Below are 21,235 nucleotides of genomic sequence, written 5' to 3'. Positions count from 1 at the left end.
TGGCCATGTGGTGGGACTATGTTTGCACAGCTATTAATTATTTTGTGGCTGCAAATTTGACCTGTAGGTTTGCGAAGTTCGCCTCCCATTGAAGTCAATGGGGCCCGCCGCAAACGTTCCGGTTCGCGAAATATCGGCCGCGTTGGTCCCGCGTTGGTCCCGTCGGAAGTTCGTCCATCACTATTCCTTACATTGGTGATCAGTGAGAAGAATGTTCCTTACATTGGTGATCAGTGAGAAGAATGTTCCTTACATTGGTGATCAGTGGGAAGAATGTTCCTTACATTGGTGATCAGTGGGAAGAATGTTCCTTACATTGGTGATCAGTGAGAAGAATGTTCCTTACATTGGTGATCAGTGAGAAGAATGTTCCTTACATTGGTGATCAGTGAGAAGAATGTTCCTTACATTGGTGATCAGTGAGAAGAATGTTCCTTACATTGGTGATCAGTGAGAAGAATGTTCCTTACATTGGTGATCAGTGAGAAGAATGTTCCTTACATTGGTGATCAGTGAGAAGAATGTTCCTTACATTGGTGATCAGTGAGAAGAATGTTCCTTACATTGGTGATCAGTGAGAAGAATGTTCCTTACATTGGTGATCAGTGGGAAGAATGTTCCTTACATTGGTGATCAGTGGGAAGAATGTTCCTTACATTGGTGATCAGTGGGAAGAATGTTCCTTACATTGGTGATCAGTGGGAAGAATGTTCCTTACATTGGTGATCAGTGAGAAGAATGTTCCTTACATTGGTGATCAGTGAGAAGAATGTTCCTTACATTGGTGATCAGTGAGAAGAATGTTCCTTACATTGGTGATCAGTGAGAAGAATGTTCCTTACATTGGTGATCAGTGGGAAGAATGTTCCTTACATTGGTGATCAGTGGGAAGAATGTTCCTTACATTGGTGATCAGTGAGAAGAATGTTCCTTACATTGGTGATCAGTGAGAAGAATGTTCCTTACATTGGTGATCAGTGAGAAGAATGTTCCTTACATTGGTGATCAGTGAGAAGAATGTTCCTTACATTGGTGATCAGTGGGAAGAATGTTCCTTACATTGGTGATCAGTGAGAAGAATGTTCCTTACATTGGTGATCAGTGGGAAGAATGTTCCTTACATTGGTGATCAGTGAGAAGAATGTTTCTTACATTGGTGATCAGTGAGAAGAATGTTCCTTACATTGGTGATCAGGAGAAGAATGTTCCTTACATTGGTGATCAGTGAGAAGAATGTTCCTTACATTGGTGATCAGTGAGAAGAATGTCCCTTACATTGGTGGTCAGTGGGAAGAATGTCCCTTACATTGGTGGTCAGTGGTTACCTACCTCGAGGGACCCCTTAGCAACCATTGGAGGAGCCCCGGTTGAGAAAGGTTGAGGTATAAGGAACAATTTACCATTCACTCACCTTCTGTACGTCTGTGTCATGTTTTTGTTGCATTTTTAACTTCTCTTCATGAAACTTTGCTTCCATGGCTTTGATCTTCAAGTCCATCTAGAAAAGAACACATCGTTATGATCAGCACATCGATCGTCCACCTACCTGTCACACACAGGCTCACCTGCTTGAAGTGGACTTGTCATCAGTTATAACTTTTCTTTAACAAAAGTTTTATATACATGAAGTTTACAAAAAGGAATACACAGGACCAAGACAGAGAGACGTGATCCACAATGTGATAAGAAGGGGGCGGGACAACACGATGGCGATGGAATTCTGGTAAATTGAATTACATTGAGAAATTTCCGGCATCATGGCAACAGCGAAAGACAACACAGAGGAGCCATACATTGAGATAGATGAGTGAATGTACTAAGCTCCAGAAACCATACAGGCCCCGGGGCATAACAAACCCAAACCAATGTGGGGAGGGCAATCAGGGTGCACTGCCCAAGACTGGAAAACAAGGGGGAGAAAATGTGGGGAGCTTGGGGGAGGGGAGGGGATAGCAGAGGGAAGGTGTGGTCTGGGTAGAGCATAAAAGTAAATAGGTTATATTAGATGTCTAAAAAGTCTCAGTTCCTCAATGTAAACCCTTTACACAGTAAAACTGATGTAGCTCCCAGAGCTTCAGCCTCACTCATGTGAATCTCCAGAGACGGGGTGGTCACGTGAGACTCCAGAGACGGGGTGGTCACGTGAGACTCCAGAGACGGGGTGGTCACGTGAGACTCCAGAGACGGGGTGGTCACGTGAGACTCCAGAGACGGGGTGGTCACGTGAGACTCCAGAGACGGGGTGGTCACGTGAGACTCCAGAGACGGGGTGGTCACGTGAGACTCCAGAGACGGGGTGGTCACGTGAGACTCCAGAGACGGGGTGGTCACGTGAGACTCCAGAGACGGGGTGGTCACGTGAGACTCCAGAGACGGGGTGGTCACGTGAGACTCCAGAGACGGGGTGGTCACGTGAGACTCCAGAGACGGGGTGGTCACGTGAGACTCCAGAGACGGGGTGGTCACGTGAGACTCCAGCGACGGGGTGGTCACGTGAGACTCCAGAGACGGGGTGGTCACGTGAGACTCCAGAGACGGGGTGGTCACGTGAAACTCCAGAGACGGGGTGGTCACGTGAGACTCCAGAGACGGGGTGGTCACGTGAGACTCCAGAGACGGGGTGGTCACGTGAGACTCCAGAGACGGGGTGGTCATGTGAGACCAGAGACGGGGTGGTCATGCGAGACTCCAGAGACGGGGTGGTCATGCGAGACTCCAGAGACGGGTGGTTATGTGAGACTCAAGAGACAGGATCATGTAAGACTCCAGAGACGGGGTTGCGTGAGACTCCAGAGATGGGGTGGTCACGTGAGACTCCAGAGACGGGGTGGTCACGTGAGACTCCAGAGACGGGGTGGTCACGTGAGACTCCAGAGACGGGGTGGTCACGTGAGACTCCAGAGACGGGGTGGTCACGTGAGACTCCAGAGACGGGGTGGTCACGTGAGACTCCAGAGACGGGGTGGTCATGTGAGACCAGAGACGGGGTGGTCATGTGAGACTCCAGAGACGGGGTGGTCACGTGAGACTCCAGAGACGGGGTGGTCACGTGAGACTCCAGAGACGGGGTGGTCATGCGAGACTCCAGAGACGGGTGGTTATGTGAGACTCAAGAGACAGGATCATGTAAGACTCCAGAGACGGGGTTGCGTGAGACTCCAGAGACGGGGTGGTCATGTGAGACTCCAGAGACGGGGTGGTCATGCGAGACTCCAGAGACGGGGTGGTCATGCGAGACTCCAGAGACGGGGTGGTCATGTGAGACTCCAGAGATGGGGTGGTCATGTGAGACTCCAGAGATGGGGTTGCGTGAGACTCCAGAGACGGGGTGGTCATGCGAGACTCCAGAGACGGGGTGGTCATGCGAGACTCCAGAGACGGGGTGGTCATGTGAGACTCCAGAGATGGGGTGGTCATGTGAGACTCCAGAGACGGGGTGGTCATTCGAGACTCCAGAGACGGGGTGGTCATGCGAGACTCCAGAGACAGGGTGGTCATGTGAGACTCCAGAGACGGGGTGGTCATGCGAGACTCCAGAGACGGGGTGGTCATGTGAGACTCCAGAGACGGGGTGGTCATGTGAGACTCCAGAGACGGGGTGGTCATGTGAGACTCCAGAGACGGGGTGGTCATGTGAGACTCCAAAGACGGGGTGGTCATGTGAGACTCCAAAGACGGGGTGGTCATGTGAGACTCCAGAGACGGGGTGGTCATGTGAGACTCCAGAGATGGGGTGGTCATGTGAGACTCCAGAGACGGGGTGGTCATGCGAGACTCCAGAGACGGGGTGGTCATGTGAGACTCCAGAGACGGGGTGGTCATGCGAGACTCCAGAGACGGGGTGGTCATGCGAGACTCCAGAGACGGGGTGGTCATGCGAGACTCCAGAGACGGGGTGGTCATGCGAGACTCCAGAGACGGGGTGGTCATGTGAGACTCCAGAGACGGGGTGGTCATGCGAGACTCCAGAGACGGGGTGGTCATGCGAGACTCCAGAGACGGGGTGGTCATGTGGAAACTCCAGAGACGGGGGACACGTGAGACTGTCAATGCCGCATACACGCGGTCGGCCTTTCCGGCAGAAAAGGTCAGACGGAATCATTTCATTGGATATTCCAATCCTGTGTGGGGCTTCAGCTGACTTTTCTTTCGATAATTCAGACGGATCCAGAAATAGAACATGTTTGAAATCTTTCCGACTGAACCAATTCCAATCGGGAAAACCGTTCGTGTGTATGCTGTTCTGACAGACCAAAAAAACGACACAAGGGCAGCTATTGGCTACTGGCTATTGAACTTCCTTTTTCTAGTCCCGTTGTACCTGTTGTACGTCACCGCGTTCTAAACGATCGGACTTTGGTGTGATCGCGTGTAGGCAAGTCCGTTTCAGCGGAACTCTGTCGGAAAACCCGTCAGAGTTTATTGTGATGGAGAAAGCGGTGGTGTGTACGCGGCATGAGGCCTTTCTTAGTCCTCGGACACTGGCAGGAAATGGAGTCTTGCTGGGTATGGGAGGGGAAACCACGGAGGAGTCTTGAAACGTTGCTGGTGCTCGAGGCCTGTAGGTGGCAGTATAAGGTGACAGTCCCTGAATTCCTGTGTCCCTCAGTGGACGAGAGAGAAAATGGAATTAGTGACACCTACTATATATCTGTGGACAGAGATCCCGTGGGGCAGAGAGTCCTCTGTACTGGAGTATTGTGACTTCCAGCAGTAGGATCACACATGGTGACAACAGCGCCCCCGTCATGCACTCCTCCTGCAGAATGAGGTCAGTGCGTCGAGCTGAGGACACGGCCGTCATCCCAGGATCCTCCGGTCAGAGACTACACGCGGCGAGCGGAGCTTCCCTGTGAAATTCATGAAGGTTTAAACATTTCCAGAATGCCGGAGTCAGATCTGGAGAACCACTTCAAAGGCTCCGTTCCCAGACTCCTTCATCGCTCAGGCAGCCAACCGAGGGGCCAGGAGATGAGGATTTCACCGAGGAAGAGCTGCGGGGAAACGCGGCCTCCATCTCTTCCAATCCTCAACACATAAATAGACCGGACCGGATCGAAATTCAGACAGTTCAGCAGGGACCGGATCAAATTTAAGACAGTTCAGCAGGGACCGGATCGAATTTAAGACAGTTCAGCAGGGACCGGATCAAATTTAAGACAGTTCAGCAGGGACCGGTTCAAATTTAAGACAGTTCAGCAGGGACCGGATCAAATTTAAGACAGTTCAGCAGGGACCGGATCAAATTTAAGACAGTTCAGCAGGGACTGGATCGAAATTCAGACAGTAAAGCAGGGACCGGATCGAAATTCAGACAGTTCAGCAGGGACCGGATCGAATTTAAGACAGTAAAGCAGGGACTGGATCGAAATTCAGACAGTTCAGCAGGCACTAGATTGAAATTCAGACAGTTCAGCAGGAACCGGATCGAAATTCAGACAGTTCAATTCAGACAGTCTCCAGACTCCTTCATTGCTCAGGCAGCCCACCAAGGGGCCAGGAGATGAGGATTTCACCGAGGAAGAGCTGCTGGGAAATGCGGCCTCCGTCTCTTCCAATGCTCAACACATAAATAGACCGGACTGAAATTCAGACAGTTCAGCAGGGACCGGATCGAGGACAGTTCAGCAGGGACCGGATCGAATTTAAGACAGTTCAGCAGGGACCGGATCGAAATTCAGACAGTAAAGCAGGCACCGGATCAAAATTCAGACAGTAAAGCAGGCACCGGATCGAAATTCAGACAGTAAAGCAGGGACCGGATCGAAATTCAGACAGTTCAGCAGGGACCGGATCGAATTTAAGACAGTAAAGCAGGGACCGGATCGAAATTCAGACAGTTCAGCAGGCACTAGATTGAAATTCAGACAGTTCAGCAGGGACCGGATCGAAATTCAGACAGTTCAGCAGGGACCGGATCGAAATTCAGACAGTTCAGCAGGGACCGGATCGAAATTCAGACAGTAAAGCAGGGACCGGATGGAAATTCAGACAGTTCAGCAGGGACCGGATCGAATTTAAGACAGTTCAGCAGGGACCGGATCGAAATTCAGACAGTTCAATTCAGACAGTCTCCAGACTCCTTCATCGCTCAGGCAGCCCACCGAGGGGCCAGGAGATGAGGATTTCACCGAGGAAGAGCTGCTGGGAAACGCGGCCTCCATCTCTTCCAATCCTCAACACATAAAGAGAAGGAAATCTGACTTCACCAGTCCGGGCACATAGAGGTCACATGGTGGCCACCACAACCACGCGTGCCGGATGTGAGCAATACCGGAGCTGCCAGGGGAACAGCCGACAATCCCAACTATTCCGGGCTATTAGAAAGAAGCCAATCACTTCATTCTGGATGGAAAATTAAAGGGTTAGAACCCCCGCCAAGTTTTGATGATTGCCCGTGTCCCCCGCTTGGGAGATTCACCTTCTCTACTTGTCCTGGTGACCACTGTCATTGACACAAAGCCTGACCAATCTAAAACGTTACCATTGTCTCCAATAGGTATATATGGCAAATCATCCAATGGGGACACCTGTTCTGGTGACAACTAAAGCCGGCCATACATGCTTCAGCTTTTTCTTTGTTCAGCCAGTGTGCTGAATGGAAAAAAAAATAAAACCGATTTCCCCATCCACACATTATCTGAGCTATTCTATTCTGACAGCAGGAAACACTGCTAGTGAGTGGCTTGTATCCAACAGGAGGGTTAACCCCTTCTTAAACTGGCCAGGGACCGGATCAAAATTCAGATGGTTCAGCAGGGAGCGGATCGAAAGCTAGACAGTTCAGCAGGGACCGGATCGAAAGCTGGACAGTTCAGCAGGGACCGGATCAAAAGCTAGACAGTTCAGCAGGGACCGGATCGAAAGCTAGACAGTTCAGCAGGGACCGGATCGAAATTCAGACAGTAAAGCAGGGACCGGATCGAAATTCAGACAGTTCAGCAGGGACTGAATCGAAATCTAGACAGTTCAGCAGGAAGCAGATCGAAATCTAGACAGTTCAGCAGGGACCGGATCAAAATTCAGACAGTTCAGCAGGAACCGGATCGAAATTCAGACAGTTCAGCAGGGACCGGATCGAAAGCTAGACAGTTCAGCAGGAACCGTATCGAAATTCAGACAGTAAAGCAGGGACCGGATCGAAATTCAGACAGTTCAGCAGGGACCAAATCAAAAGCTAGGCAGTTCAGCAGGGACCGGATCGAAATCTAGACAGTTCAGCAGGGACCGGATCGAAAGCTAGACAGTTCAGCAGGGACCGGATCGAAAGCTAGACAGTTCAGCAAGGACCAGATCGAAATCTAGACAGTTCAGCAGGAACCGGATCAAAATTCAGACAGTTCAACCGGGACCGGATCGAAATTCAGACGGTTCAGCAGGGACCGGATCAAAAGCTAGACAGTTCAGCAGGGACCGGATCGAAATCTAGACAGATCAGCAGGGACCGGATCGAAATCTAGACAGTTCAGCAGGGACTGGATCGAAATCTAGACAGTTCAGCAGGGACCGGATCGAAATTCAGACAGTAAAGCCATGACCGGATCGAAATTCAGACAGTTCAGCAGGGAGCGGATCGAAATTCAGACAGTTCAGCAGGGACCGGATCGAAATTCAGACAGTAAAGCCAGGACCGGATCGAAATTCAGACAGTTTAGCAGGACCGGATCGAAATTCAGACAGTTCAGCAGGGACCGGATCGAAATTCAGACAGTAAAGCCGGGACCGGATCGAAATTCAGACAGTAAAGCCGGGACCGGATCGAAATTCAGACAGTAAAGCCAGGACCGGATCGAAATTCAGACAGTTCAGCAGGGAGCGGATCGAAATTCAGACAGTTTAGCAGGAACCGGATCGAAATTCAGACAGTTCAGCAGGGACCGGATCGAAATTCAGACAGTAAAGCAGGGACCGGATCGAAAATTCAGACAGTTCAGCAGGGACTGAATCGAAAGCTAGACAGTTCAGCAGGGACCGGATCGAAATTCAGACAGTAAAGCAGGGACCGGATCGAAAGCTAGACAGTTCAGCAGGGACCGTATCGAAATTCAGACAGTAAAGCAGGGACCGGATCGAAATTCAGACAGTTCAGCAGGGACCGGATCGAAAGCTAGACAGTTCAGCAGGGACCGGATCGAAATTCAGACAGTTCAGCAGGGACTGGATCAAAATTCAGACAGTTCAGCAGGGACCGGATCGAAATTCAGACAGTTCAGCAGGGACCGGATGGAAATTCAGGCAGTAAAGCAGGGACCGGATCGAAATTCAGACAGTTCAGCAGGGACCGGATGGAAATTCAGACAGTTCAGTAGGGAGCGGATGGAAATTCAGACAGTTCAGCAGGGACCGGATGGAAATTCAGACAGTTCAGCAGGGAGCGGTGGAAATTCAGACAGTTCAGCAGGGACCGGATGAATTTTAATCCATGTGTGGCCTCTGCAGTTGAACAGAAGTCAATCTAACGATCGACTTCCGTTCAACTGCAGAGGTCACATATGGATTCAAATTGGTCCAGTCCCTGCTGAATCGGTTAAATTTCGATCTATCTATGGCCACTTTAAGAAGGGAATTCCCCCACAAACTCACAGACTTCTCCCTTTCCGACAACCCAGCCTTTCCGACAACCCAGCTGCAGTGCTCCTCATCCCGACTCCTACACTATGTCCAGCAAGAGATTCCTTTTTTTTTTTCAATCATTTTTATTGGAATTCTTTTGTATAATATATATAAATAAAAAAAAATAGTAATTAGGAAAAGACATTTCCAAAACTTTACGATGTAGAAAATACGAATTTAACATGTCGTAATATTTATATATGTGAATATTCAACCCTGCAGTAGTGTTATTCGCACATCCAAAACATGCGACTCTGAAAGCATTTATTGAGGGTGCAAAAACATCGCTCGTTATTTAGCATCATGTCCCCCCCACCGCGGCCCGCCGGTCTCCAAAATACTTCACCCAAATATATGACTCAGAATGACCCTCCATAATCCATATTACGATTGTATGAAGCGACGCGTTTCCGTGCAGCTGACTTGTTGACTTTTGAGAGAGAATACAAGAGATACCTTAAAGCGGAGCTCCACCCAAAAGGGGAAAAGCTCCGTTAGTTTGCCTCCTCCCCCTCCCTCTGCTGCCACATTTGCCATCTTTCAAGAGGGTGGAGCGGGTATCTGGTTTCAACCAGGTACCTGCTCCCACTTCTGCCTGTCAGGGGTACCCTGTGTCAAGGCAGATACTCAGGCGTGCGCACGTATGTTCCTACGAGAGCGCGCCGTACCGGGCAGAGGCGCATGTGCAGAGACTCACGGCAGGTGCGCGGGAACACACGACAGGCGCTTGCGCGTGTGCTAACCTGGCTTGGCGCCAGTGACCCTTTAAAAAGACAGCAGCTGCTCGAGTACAGCGCTGTCTGATCTGCAGCTTTACCCCGAGCCTGATCCTGTACTTGCTGTAATTACCTGACCCTGCTGCGCTTGACTGCTGCTGCCTTCTCCTCTCCTGACCCGGCCGGCCTTGACCCGGCTATATCTGAACCTGTTGATCTTCTGTTGCCAAACCACTGCCTGTCTGCTGACTGCTCTTTGCCTGCTGAATTAACTACCCGATACCCGTACTGACCCCGGCTTGTCTCACTCTGCTTGAGCCTGTTCCTGATCCAGTCCCCGCCTAGATCCAGGAGTCGCTGACCCACACCCGTAACCACCGCCGCCAACGGCGTCTACAGTCCAGTCCTTCCGGAGGAACATCTCTACTCATCTGTATCCGCTACCTCAGTGCGCTCTCTCGTACCACTGTTGCAACCCCCAGTGGTCCCCGAGCCACAGCTGTAGAGGGTCTCCTTCTACAATTGGGCTCTGATACCAGGTACGTGACACTGGCGTCGTTCGCTGCGCCCCCCCTCCTTCCCCCGCAGCCGACCCAATCACAAACACAGCACGCTATGAGCATGCGCAGTAGGAAACCGGCTATGAAGCTAAAAATACTTCACTGCCAGCTTCTCTTTGACAAGATGGCGGCGCCAGCACTTGGTACAGTATTTGTAGCTGCTGACTTTTCAATTTTTTGGGGGGACGGGACCTGGAGCTCTTCTTTAAGTCCTTACTGAAACACCTCCTGAATGCTGCCAGGGCATGCATCCCCAACATGACCAAAAAACAAGCCCCGCCTACTGTGTGACAATAGTTTGCCAGGGTGGGCGATACCCAACAGATGGACCACATAAGTGCCGCCCCCCGGGGAGAAGACGGAGGAACACAACACAACGCTGGCTATATCCGGAAATGGTTTTATTTTTTCAAATTAATATTTAACCTGTTTTTAAAGCGGGAGTCCGCCGGGAGTTCTGACTTTTTTTTTTTTTTTTAAAAGCCAGCAGCTACAAATACTGCAGCTGCTGACTTTTAAAATAATGACACTTACCCGCCCAGCGCGCCCGCGATGTCGGCACCCGAAGCCGATCTCTGGATCGTCTCTCGGGTGCTGCCGCCGCCATCTTGGGTATGGGAATCAGGAAGTGGAGCCTTTCGGCTTCATTTCCCGGTTCCCTACTGCGCATGCGCGAGTCGCGCTGCGCAATAAGGACGGTCCCCACTGTTTCTGGGATCTGTGCGTTTCCCAGCAGGCAGCGGGGGACTTTCGGAAAGGGGCGTAATCTACGCCCCTTTCCGCAGAGAGCTATCCCGGAAGTGGGTGCAGTTACCTGTACTGTACAGGTACCTGCACCCCCCTCCCCCCTGAAAGGTGCCAATTGTGGCGCCGGAGGGGGGGAGGGTTCCAATGAGCGGAAGGTCCACTTTAGGGTGGACCTCCGCTTTAAATTGAGGTTATTCCTCTCACCTAAATCCTGGTGCCGTCGTAGCCCCTCGCCCTTTTTTTTCTCTCTTTTACCCTACTACCCCACCCGCCTCCCTTACACCTAGGGTGTCTACTTTTCTAGTCTAAAATCATTGGAAAATGCTACGCGATATGTAAAAGGTACAACTATTCTGGTGCAAGGTGTCCCTTACCCTATGGGGAACATTTTTTAACCCCTACCTTATAGTGGTTATGTGCCTGGAGCTTGTACTATCCTCTCAGTACAGTGCCTTGAAAAAGTATTCATACCCCTGGAAATCCCCCACATTTTGTCATGTAAACATAAATGTATTTTATTGGGATTTTATGTGATGGACCAACACAAAGTGTCACATAATTGTGAAGTGGAAGGAAAATGATAAATGATACAAATAAATATATGAAAAGTGTGGGGGGAGGGGCATTTGTATGGCGCCCCCCAGAGTCAATACTTTGTAGAACCCCCTTTCTCTACAAGTCTTTTTGGGGGTGTCTCTACCAGCTTTGCCCATCTAGAGAGGACATTTCTGCCCATTCTTCTTCTTTGTAGAATATCTCAAGCTCTGTCAGATTGGATGGAGAGCGTCTGTGATCAGCAATTTTCAAGTCTTGCCACAGATTCTCAATGGGATTTAGGTCTGGACTGTGACTGGGCCATTCTAACACATGAATATGCTTTGATGTAAACCATTCCATTGTAGCTCTGGCTGGATGTTTCGGGTCGTTGTCCTGCTGGAAGGGGAACCTCCGTCCCGGTCTCAAGTCTTCTGCCGACTCTAACAGGTTTTCTTCTAAGATTGTCCTGTATTTGTCTCCATCCATCTTCCCATCAACTCTGACCAGCTTCCCTGTCCCTGCTGAAGAAAACCATCCCCACCACATGATGCTGCCACCACCATGTCTCACGGTGGGGATGGTGTGTTCAGGGGGATGGGCGGTGTTAGTTTCCCCCACACATAGCGTTTTACTTTTAGGCCATAAAGTAGAATTTTGGTCTCCTCTGACCAGATCACCTTCTTCCACATGTTTGCTGCCCCCTCCCCCACATGGCTTCTCACAAACTACAAACAGGACTTCTTATGACTTTCTTTCTCCAATGTCTTTCTTCTTGTCACTCTTCCATAAAGGGCAGATTTGTGGAGAGACGACTAATAGTTGTCCTGTGGACAGATTCTCCCCCCTGAGCTGTGGATCTCTGCAGCTCCTCCAGAGTTACCATGGACCTCTTGGCTCTTCTCTGATGAATGCTCTCCTTGCCCGGCCCGGTCAGTTTAGGTGGACGGCCATGTCTTGGTAGGTTTGCGGTTGGGCCCATACTCTTTCCATTTTCCGATGATGGATTGAACAGAGCTCCGTGAGATGGTCAAAGCTTGGGAGATTTAGCGCGATTTCACAGCCACAGATAAGTGCCATTTGGATCTCCAGTTTCATTGTGACTTCATTTAACAGAAGTCAATGCAAGTTGCAATGAAAGCCCAAAAAAAAAAAAAAGCAGTGCAGGGACCTCTTTTCAAAGTCGCTGCGACTTGAGTGGCAACCATTTGAACGGTTTCATTCCTGGCAATGAGGTGCGACTCGTCATACGATGCATGACAAATCGGATTTGAAGGTATCAGTTTTAGTATCGGAGCATTTGCACGAATACAAATGCTTACTATCAGCACTGATACAGTATCGGTACAACGCTAGATTTAGCCATTCTCTACTTCAGTCCATACTCAAAGAAAGTCCTTTACAGGACAATGGATGTGGTTACAGTATGTATGTTGTAACGGAACGTCCCAACACTCCGCTTGAGTGCTTTCGTCATATACCGCTTCCTCCACTCTGAATATAGATATCAGATATTACAGCCACTTGCAACCAAGAACTAGGCAGGACTAGTGTTGGCTGCTGAACTGGAACATGAACTCTTTATTTGAACAAAAGCACACAGAGATATCCACTCAGGGGACAATCCCCCGTTCTTTGCATAATGGAACAGGGCGGGGTAGCATGACAGGGGTGTATTCAAACTTCTCATCAGTAGATTGTCTTTGGGAGGGGCTGCTGGAGAAATCCACCCCCCCCACAGCTAATCCACAGAGATATATACATCCCATAATAGGTTGCTCCCAAGGCAAACACAAACAGTAGAACAATGGAATAAAGCCACACCTAAAACGATCTAGTAAACAGTCTACAACAGTATATGAGACCATATACAATATTATATATATATATATATATATATATATATATATATATACACACACACACACACACACACACACACACACAATATTCCAGTGTGGTTGTACTGTATTGACTAGTGCAGATCAGACTGGGGTTCTCGGTCACCCTGTGCCCCTAATAGACACAGGGTAACTTACACATAAGAGGAACCGGGGGAGCTGGACAAGTAGATTTCAGTGCTCTCCAAGTTAAGCTAGGTTCCACAAGCCCCCCCCCCCCCCTCCAAAGTGACTCCCGTCGGGTACCTGAACCAGGCCTGTGTGCAGTAATAGGGGGACTCTCAATCCACAATGTGTATCATATATATACCCCAATCTACTATCATTGCTGGACCAAAAAACGATGTTACCACAGCGGACATGAAGGATGGTCACCCAGGTCTGAGGATCAGGGTTAGGTTGGTTGGGTTCCCGCAGAGTCCTGGCCAAGGTGACTGGGTGATCTGCACTAATCATACAAAGCGGGAGAATGGAGAGTACCACTGATGATCTGGGGACTAAACACGTCATCAAGAAAGAAGATGGAATGAATCATGCAGACGTGTGAGGATGTGACTGCAGAGGCCCCACCACACCTCTACTCTGTGGCCCCATAGGCCGCCATCTGATCTGATCCGGGTGCTGCTGTGTGTAGGAGACCAATGCATAGTAAGAAGGAACGTTGATGGTCGGAGGCTCGCAGCCAAAGCCTGTACTCATACATATGAGCTGCAAAACACACAACGTTACCGGCAAAGAGCGGGCCGGGACCGGCGGCTAATGAACTCACCTCTTTTTTATGCAGTCGGAAGAGAGCCTGTTCATCCCGATAATCGGAGCTTCTTCTCAGCCGGGAATCTGGAGACACCTGCACAAAGATATATTTATGTGTCAGTGTCTGAAAAGAGAACTGTCTGTGCTGCCATACTGTAACCAAAATCAGATCGGCACAAGAGGATGACAAGGCCCTATTTCAGAAATTTTAGTACATAAAGCTTCATTGTACTCGACTGCAGAATGTGATCGAAACATGTTATTTACAGGTCATACCATGCCGGGCCTACTAATATAGGAGATTTGATGGGAGCGCCACACCAGCCTCTAAAAACGGCATTTCGGGGGGGGGGGGGGGGGGCTCAGCAATCCAAGTGCCTACATTATCTGTTTTTTTTAGCCCCCCGATAAAGGGGGACTGCTGAGTTGGTGCTCTCATCCTTTCAAAACTTGAATAAACTCCTCTGGGGGACCAGAAAGACCTCCACAGTTGCTGGTGAGCCCCCTCTAGGACCATAAACAACCCGCTGCATTATAAGGCATCTCCATAAGGTTCAGAGCTCCTACATCACAAAGATTACTGATATAGGAGACATGAGGAGGGAGTGATTAGGACATCATACATAGAAATAACTGGAGGACTTACCGACGACGTTCTAGGCACAGGCCTTTCCCGAAGATAGCGAGGATTATCTATCTGTTAAGAAATCACAGAGGCAATTAGAAAGCAGCAAAGTACAGAATGTTCGACCTGTAACACTACATTCGCTTTGCATTGTTTTAATGCACAATGATTTTGCTGGGACAGCTACAAATGGAGGTGCAGTAACTCTCTAAGGTCAAAAGTATGTGAGCCCAGTTGGGTGTGGAGGAACTCGAGTGTCCTGAACAGAGTCCTGACTTCAAGCCTACTGAACACCTTTGGGGTTAATTGGAACAAAGATTGTGAGGCAGGCCTTCTCATCCAATACAAGTCTTATGCTTGGAGGCTTGTGATTAAAGAACTCTACCAATAATGGTAATAGGGTCATTTCACTCCAAACCGATACACTACATGGCCCAACTTCACAACACCACTCCATATTATTGAGATGTCTCCAGGGAAATTTCCTGGTAATCCTCCATCATACAAAGACATTGTAGACAATTGTTCTCTTCCAACTATGTGGTAACAGTTTGGTAAATACCCTTTTCTGTTCCACCATGACTGTGCCCCACCGTGTACAAAGCCAACTCCATAAAGACATGGATGACCAGTTTGGGATGGAGGGACTGGTGCTGTCTTCACAAAAGCTTCACCTACACCCTACTGAACAGCTCCAAGAAGACATTGTTTGACCACTTTGGACCAACTCCATAAAAACGTGGGATGACCAGTTTGAAATAGCTTCATAAAGATATGGTTTAAGAATTGAAACACCAAAAGAAAATCAGGTCTTCTGTGTACAATGCCGGTTCCATAAAGACATGGCTTGACCATTTTGGTGTGGAGGAACTCGAGTGTCCTGCACATGACCTTAACTCTACTGAACACCTTTGGGGTTAATTGGAACAACGATGGTCAGCCAGGCCTTCTCATACAAGTCTTGTCCTTGGATTCTTGTGATTAAAGAACTCTACCAATAATGGTATCAGGGTCTTTCCACTCCAAACCGATACACTATATGGCCCAATTTATGTGGACACCACTCCAGATTACTGAGTTCAGATGTCTCCAGTAAAAGGTTCTGGTAATCCTCCATCATACAAAGATATTGTAAAAGGTTAATTCCACTCCAAACTGATACACTATATGACCCAGGATATGTGTAACCCCCCTCCCAATAATAGGGTTCCATTGTCTCCAGTGAAGGGTCCTAGTAATACTCCATCATACAAAGACATTGCAGACAGATGTGCTCTTCCAACCTTGTGGGAACAGATTGAAGACCCTTTTCTGTTCCACCATCACTGAGCCCCCTTGTGTACAACACCAGCTCAATAAAGGTATGGATGACCATACCTCATTCCTACTGAACAGCTCCATAAAGACATGGTTTGACCAGTTTGGGATGGAGGAACTGGTGTGGTCTTCACAGAAGCCGAACCTCATTCTTACTGAACAGCTCCATAAAGACATGGTTTGACCAGTTTGGACCAGCTCCATAAAGACATGGGTTGGCCACTTTGTGCCAGCTCCATAAAGACATGGGTTGACCAGTTTGGACCAGCTCCATAAAGACATGGGTTGACCAGTTTGGACCAGCTCCATAAAGACATGGGTTGACCAGTTTGGACCAGCTCCATAAAGACATGGGTTGGCCACTTTGTGCCAGCTCCATAAAGACATGGTTTGACCAGTTTGGACAAGCTCCATAAAGACATGGGTTGGCCACTTTGTGCCAGCTCCACAAAGACATGGTTTGACTAGTTTGGTGTGGAGGAACTGGAGTGTCCTGCACAGAGCGCTGACCTCAAGCCTAATGAACACCTTTGGGGTTTACTTGGAACAATGATTGTGAACCAGGTCTTCTCATCCAATAGACGTTTTGTCCTTGGAGGCTTGTGATTAAAGAACTCTACCAATAATGGTAATAGGGTCATTCCACTCCAAACCGACTCACTATATGGCCCCACTTATGTTGACACAACTTGTCACGATCGTCCTGGCGTCCCGTTTGCGCACGAGAGACTTACCCACAGAAGCTTGTTGTCAAAGACTCGTCGTGCTCCGTTAACGCGCGTTAGAGCCATCGGACGCACTCACGTCGGCTTGAACGAACGCACGCGTGCACGTGGGGGCACGAACGGGCGCACGGCCGCTCGCGCACGCTGACTCGTCGTGCGACCGTTTGGCGCCCTACGGGCTTCTTAAGGTCCTTGAGCCAGTTCGTTCTTGCTGTCCAGTCTACAGCGTGCTCGGAGATCCTGCTATTCTTTACCCGTGTCTGATACCTTGATTCCTGTTACCCGGCTTGACCTTGACCCTGATCCGTTGCTGCCTGCCTACGACCCCCTGCTTGTCTGACTACGCCTCTGCCTCATCCCTCTTGTACCACGTTGACCGCTACCTGCTGACCCGGCCTGCACCCGACTCTGCTGTTTCTACCTACCTGCTTGGGTATCCTGTGACTGCTGTCCCCGCTGACGTTCATCTGCCAGCCAGTCTACCACTTGTGCCTGCCTACACCAGCCTATTGTCATCAGCTCCATCTACTCGCTGTTGGTGTCCTGCCGCCCATCCGGACCAGCATCTACCTGCCAGGCACTTGTGCCCCCTGAACTTTTGAGCTTCTGTTACCACCTCCAGGGGTTGTTCAGCCAGGGGCTACGAGGGGCCGCTTCCTGCAAACCGGGCTCGTCTACTAGGTACGTGACAGTACTGGACAGCCATGTCCGAGCCTGCGCAGGGAGCCTCCCCCATGGACGAGCTTTGCTGCCACTTGGCCGGTCTTACCCAGGCAGTAAAGAGTCTACAGGAAGGCTATGGCAGACTGGAAGAGCAAGTCCAAGCGCTATCTGCTTCTCCGCCTGTTGTTCCAGGGGCCCAGGCCCCGCCTTCAGTGGTGATGATGCCACCTGAACCCAGAGTACCAACCCCAGAGCGGTTCACGGGTGACCGGAACAAGTTTAGAGCCTTCCGTAACACTTGTGAGCTCTACTTCGCCCTGCAACCGAGGACCTTCTCCCTCGAGGCGACCAAGGTGGGGTTCGTTATCTCCCTTCTAACGAACGAACCTCAAGCCTGGGCACACCGCCTACTGGAGCGCAAGGACCCATCCTTAGACACCTTAGACACCTTTTTTATGGCAATGTCTAGACTCTATGAGGACCCCCAACTCGCTGCAACCGCAGAAGCAGCCCTACACGTTCTGCAGCAAGGTCGCAGGCCTGTGGAGGACTACGTGTCGGAGTTCCGTCGTTGGAGTGCTGACACGGACTGGAACAACGCAGCCCTGCGATATCAGTTCCGCATGGGCCTGTCCGAGCCTTTGAAGGATGAGTTGGCACGTGTGGGCATTCCCGAAACCCTGGAGGCCCTGATAGACATTTCCGTTCAAATTGATAGGCGCTTGAGGGAGCGCCGCCAAGAACGTTCTTCTACAGTTGCACGCCCTGTCTGGATGTTGCCACGGGTGCCTAGCTCCGCCCACCCAGCTCCTTCAGGTCCTGCCACAGCCACGTTGGATCCCCCGGAACCGATGCAGTTGGGGCTACTCCGTCCATCACTGACCCCAGAGGAACGCCAATGACGCCGGGTCAACAACCTCTGTATGTACTGCGGAGAATCAGGGCACTTTGTTCGCTCTTGCCCAGCTAAGATACGTAAGTGCCTTCTTGTTCCACCTGTTCCTTCGCCAGTGCTGTCTGAAAACTCCTCTCACCTGGCTGTTCCTGTTCTTTTGCAGCTCCCAGGAAGGACTATTTCAACCCACGCAGTTATTGACTCTGGGGCATGCAGTGGTTTTATGGACATGTCCTTTGCCCTGAAGAACAGGATTCCCCTTAGACCGAGAGAGAAGGGACTCTCGGTATTCCTGGCCGATGGGTCCACTCTAGAATCAGGACCGGTGACTCAGGAGACTAGTCCCCTCTCTGCTGTCATCGCCGGGACTCAACAAAGAATTCCTGTGCCTAGACGTCATCAAATCTCCCCTGTTCCCCATCATTCTAGGCATGCCTTGGTTGAAGGCACAAAACCTACGTATCAACTGGGCCACCGGAAAAATTGAATTTCCTTCGGACTACTGTCTCCAGCATTGTTACCCAGCAGTTAACGGGGACTCTCCGGCCCTCCTCTGTTTGGAAGCAGATGATGACACCCGACAGGCTGTGCCTAGAGAATACCACGACTTCCTAGACGTGTTCAGTAAAAAAGGGGCCGAAACCCTACCACCTCATAGGCCCTATGATTGCCCTATTGAACTACTCCCGGGGGCAGAGATTCCCTTTGGAAGAATTTTCCCTCTGTCTGAATCTGAACTCAGTACTCTGAAATCCTACTTGGACGATAATCTCGAAAAGGGATTTATCCGACCCTCTACTTCCCCGGCTGGTGCAGGGATTTTCTTTGTGGAAAAGAAAGACCACTCTCTACGCCCATGTGTGGACTATCGGGCGTTGAACAAAATCACCATCAAGAACCGTTACCCTCTGCCATTGGTTCCCGAACTTTTTCAGAGACTAGGTTCCGCTAAAGTATTCTCTAAGCTGGACCTTCGGGGGGCTTACAACCTCGTCCGTATTAGGAAAGGTGACGAGTGGAAGACTGCCTTTCGTACCCGCTTCGGGCACTTCGAATATTTAGTGATGCCGTTCGGGCTGTGTAACGCCCCTGCCACGTTCCAGCATTTTGTCAATGACATTTTTAGAGATTACCTTGACTTGTTTGTAATTGTCTACCTTGATGACATTTTAATTTTCTCCCCCTCTCTAGTTGATCACCGGGTACACGTTAAGAAGGTCCTGACCCGTCTCCGTCTTCACGGTCTATACGCTAAGCCCGAGAAGTGTGTTTTCGAGCAATCGAGCATCCAGTTCCTCGGCCTAATTATCTCGGTGAAGGGAATTGAGATGGATCCCCAGAAGATCTCCGCAATTCAGGACTGGCCTGTCCCTTCCGATAAAAAAGGAGTCCAGCGATTTGTGGGATTCGCGAACTTCTACCGCAAGTTCATTAAGGGCTTCTCTGCAATTATCGCTCCCATCACCGGACTAACGAAGCAGTCTCAGAGGTTTCGTTGGACCCCCGAAGCACAAGAGGCCTTCAAAACCTTAAAAGATTTGTTTACATCCGCTTCTGTCTTGAAACATCCCAATCCCGCTCTACCATATATCCTCGAGGTCGACGCTTCGGAGATTGCAGTAGGAGCGATACTTTCCCAGAGGCAGGGGGCCAAGTCCTTACTCCACCCAGTTGCTTTTTTTTCCCGCAAATTGTCGGAGGTAGAGAGAAACTACGACGTCGGGGATCGTGAGTTACTGGCAATAAAATCCGCACTCGAAGAGTGGCGCTGTCTGCTGGAGGGAGCCACCCACCCGATCCTGGTCTATACGGACCACAAAAATTTGGAGTATCTTAAAACCGCAAAGAGATTGAAGCCCCGTCAAGCCAGGTGGGCACTCTTCTTCTCCAGATTTTCATTTCACATCACCTACCGTCCCGGATCCAAGAATACCAAACCAGACGCTCTCTCCCGCATGTACAACCAATCGGAGAGCTCGCCATCCACGGATACTATCCTCTCTACGGGTAACTTCCTTCTGCTCCAGGGGGATGTGGTATCCCAAATTAAGCAGGCTTCCATAGGCCTAACGCCTCCACCCGGTATCCCGTTGTCCTTCAGCAATGACCTTCTGTGGCATGAGAACCAGATCTTTGTTCCCCAAGAAGTTCGGACCCCAGTTCTGGCCGCCTGTCATGATCACCCACTGGCCGGCCACTTTGGGGTATTCAAGACTCTGGAACTACTCCAACGCACATTCTGGTGGCCTCGCATGAAGGACGACTGCAAGAGGTACGTGGAAACCTGTGTCATCTGCACCCGGAGCAAAGGCAGCAAGTCAAGAGCCTGGGGTCTGCTAAAACCGCTGCCTGTTCCTGATAGACCATGGAGGATGATCTCCATGGACTTCATCGTTGAACTTCCTCCTTCAGAGAACTATTCTACAATTTTCGTTATAGTCGATAGACTTACCAAAATGGCTCACTTCCTGCCCATGAAGGGCACTCCCTCAGCTGCAGAAACGGCCAACACCTTTATTAAAGAAATCGTAAGACTCCACGGCATTCCCGCTAACATCACATCCGATAGGGGGGTGCAGTTCACCTCGAGATTCTGGAGAGCGCTCTGCGGAGCCTTAAAGATCGATCTTTGTCTGTCCTCAGCCTACCATCCGCAGACCAACGGCCAGACTGAGAGGACGAACCAGACTCTGGAGCAGTACCTCCGTTGTTTCTCCTCCTTCTCCCAAGATGACTGGGTCTCTCTCCTGCCTATGGCCGAATTCGCCTACAACAACACGGTCCACTCTGCCACCAAGCAGTCCCCCTTCTACGCGAACTTCGGCTTCCATCCAGTGTTCTTGCCTGGCATTTTCCCTGAAGGTTCGGTACCAGCGGTACAGGACCGTCTTAACTTCTTTGAATCAAACAAACTTCTACAAGAAACCCTGACCAAGTCTCAAGAGCACAACAAAGAAGTTTTTGACAGGAAAAGAAGGGGGGAGCTGGACCTCAAGATTGGGGATCAGGTCTGGTTGTCTACCTTGAACCTTAGACTGTCCTGCCCCTCTAAGAAGTTGGGTCCGAAATTTGTGGGCCCCTTTCCAATCAAGAGAAAATTGAATAACGTGGCTTTCGAACTTAAGCTTCCAGAGTCCTTCCGGATCCATCCAGTCTTCCACGTGTCGCTACTCAAGCCTGCAGTCC

At 50.0% G+C, this 21,235-nt stretch overlaps 1 protein-coding gene across 2 annotated transcripts in view; it reads right to left on the bottom strand.

The window, feature by feature from the left end:
- The window catches only part of CEP112 (centrosomal protein 112), a 441,731-nt gene that overhangs the window by 343,255 nt on the left and 77,241 nt on the right, over positions 1-21,235 (bottom strand). For both annotated transcript variants that reach the window (XM_077460662.1, XM_077460663.1), the window contains exons 7-9: positions 14,471-14,521; positions 13,841-13,918; positions 1,412-1,498 (exon numbers count right to left, since the gene is read on the bottom strand). In XM_077460662.1, the coding sequence (XP_077316788.1) occupies positions 1,412-1,498; positions 13,841-13,918; positions 14,471-14,521 (216 nt within the window). The remainder of the gene's footprint in view (positions 1-1,411; positions 1,499-13,840; positions 13,919-14,470; positions 14,522-21,235) is intronic.

The sequence above is a fragment of the Lithobates pipiens genome, unplaced genomic scaffold (assembly GCF_037356315.1).
Source record: "Lithobates pipiens isolate NorthernLeopardFrog02 unplaced genomic scaffold, aLitPip1_a1.2 Scaffold_28, whole genome shotgun sequence".
Lineage (NCBI taxonomy): Eukaryota > Metazoa > Chordata > Amphibia > Anura > Ranidae > Lithobates > Lithobates pipiens.
Note: the sequence above shows the minus strand (reverse complement) of the source record. Positions and strands in the feature narration are given on the sequence as shown.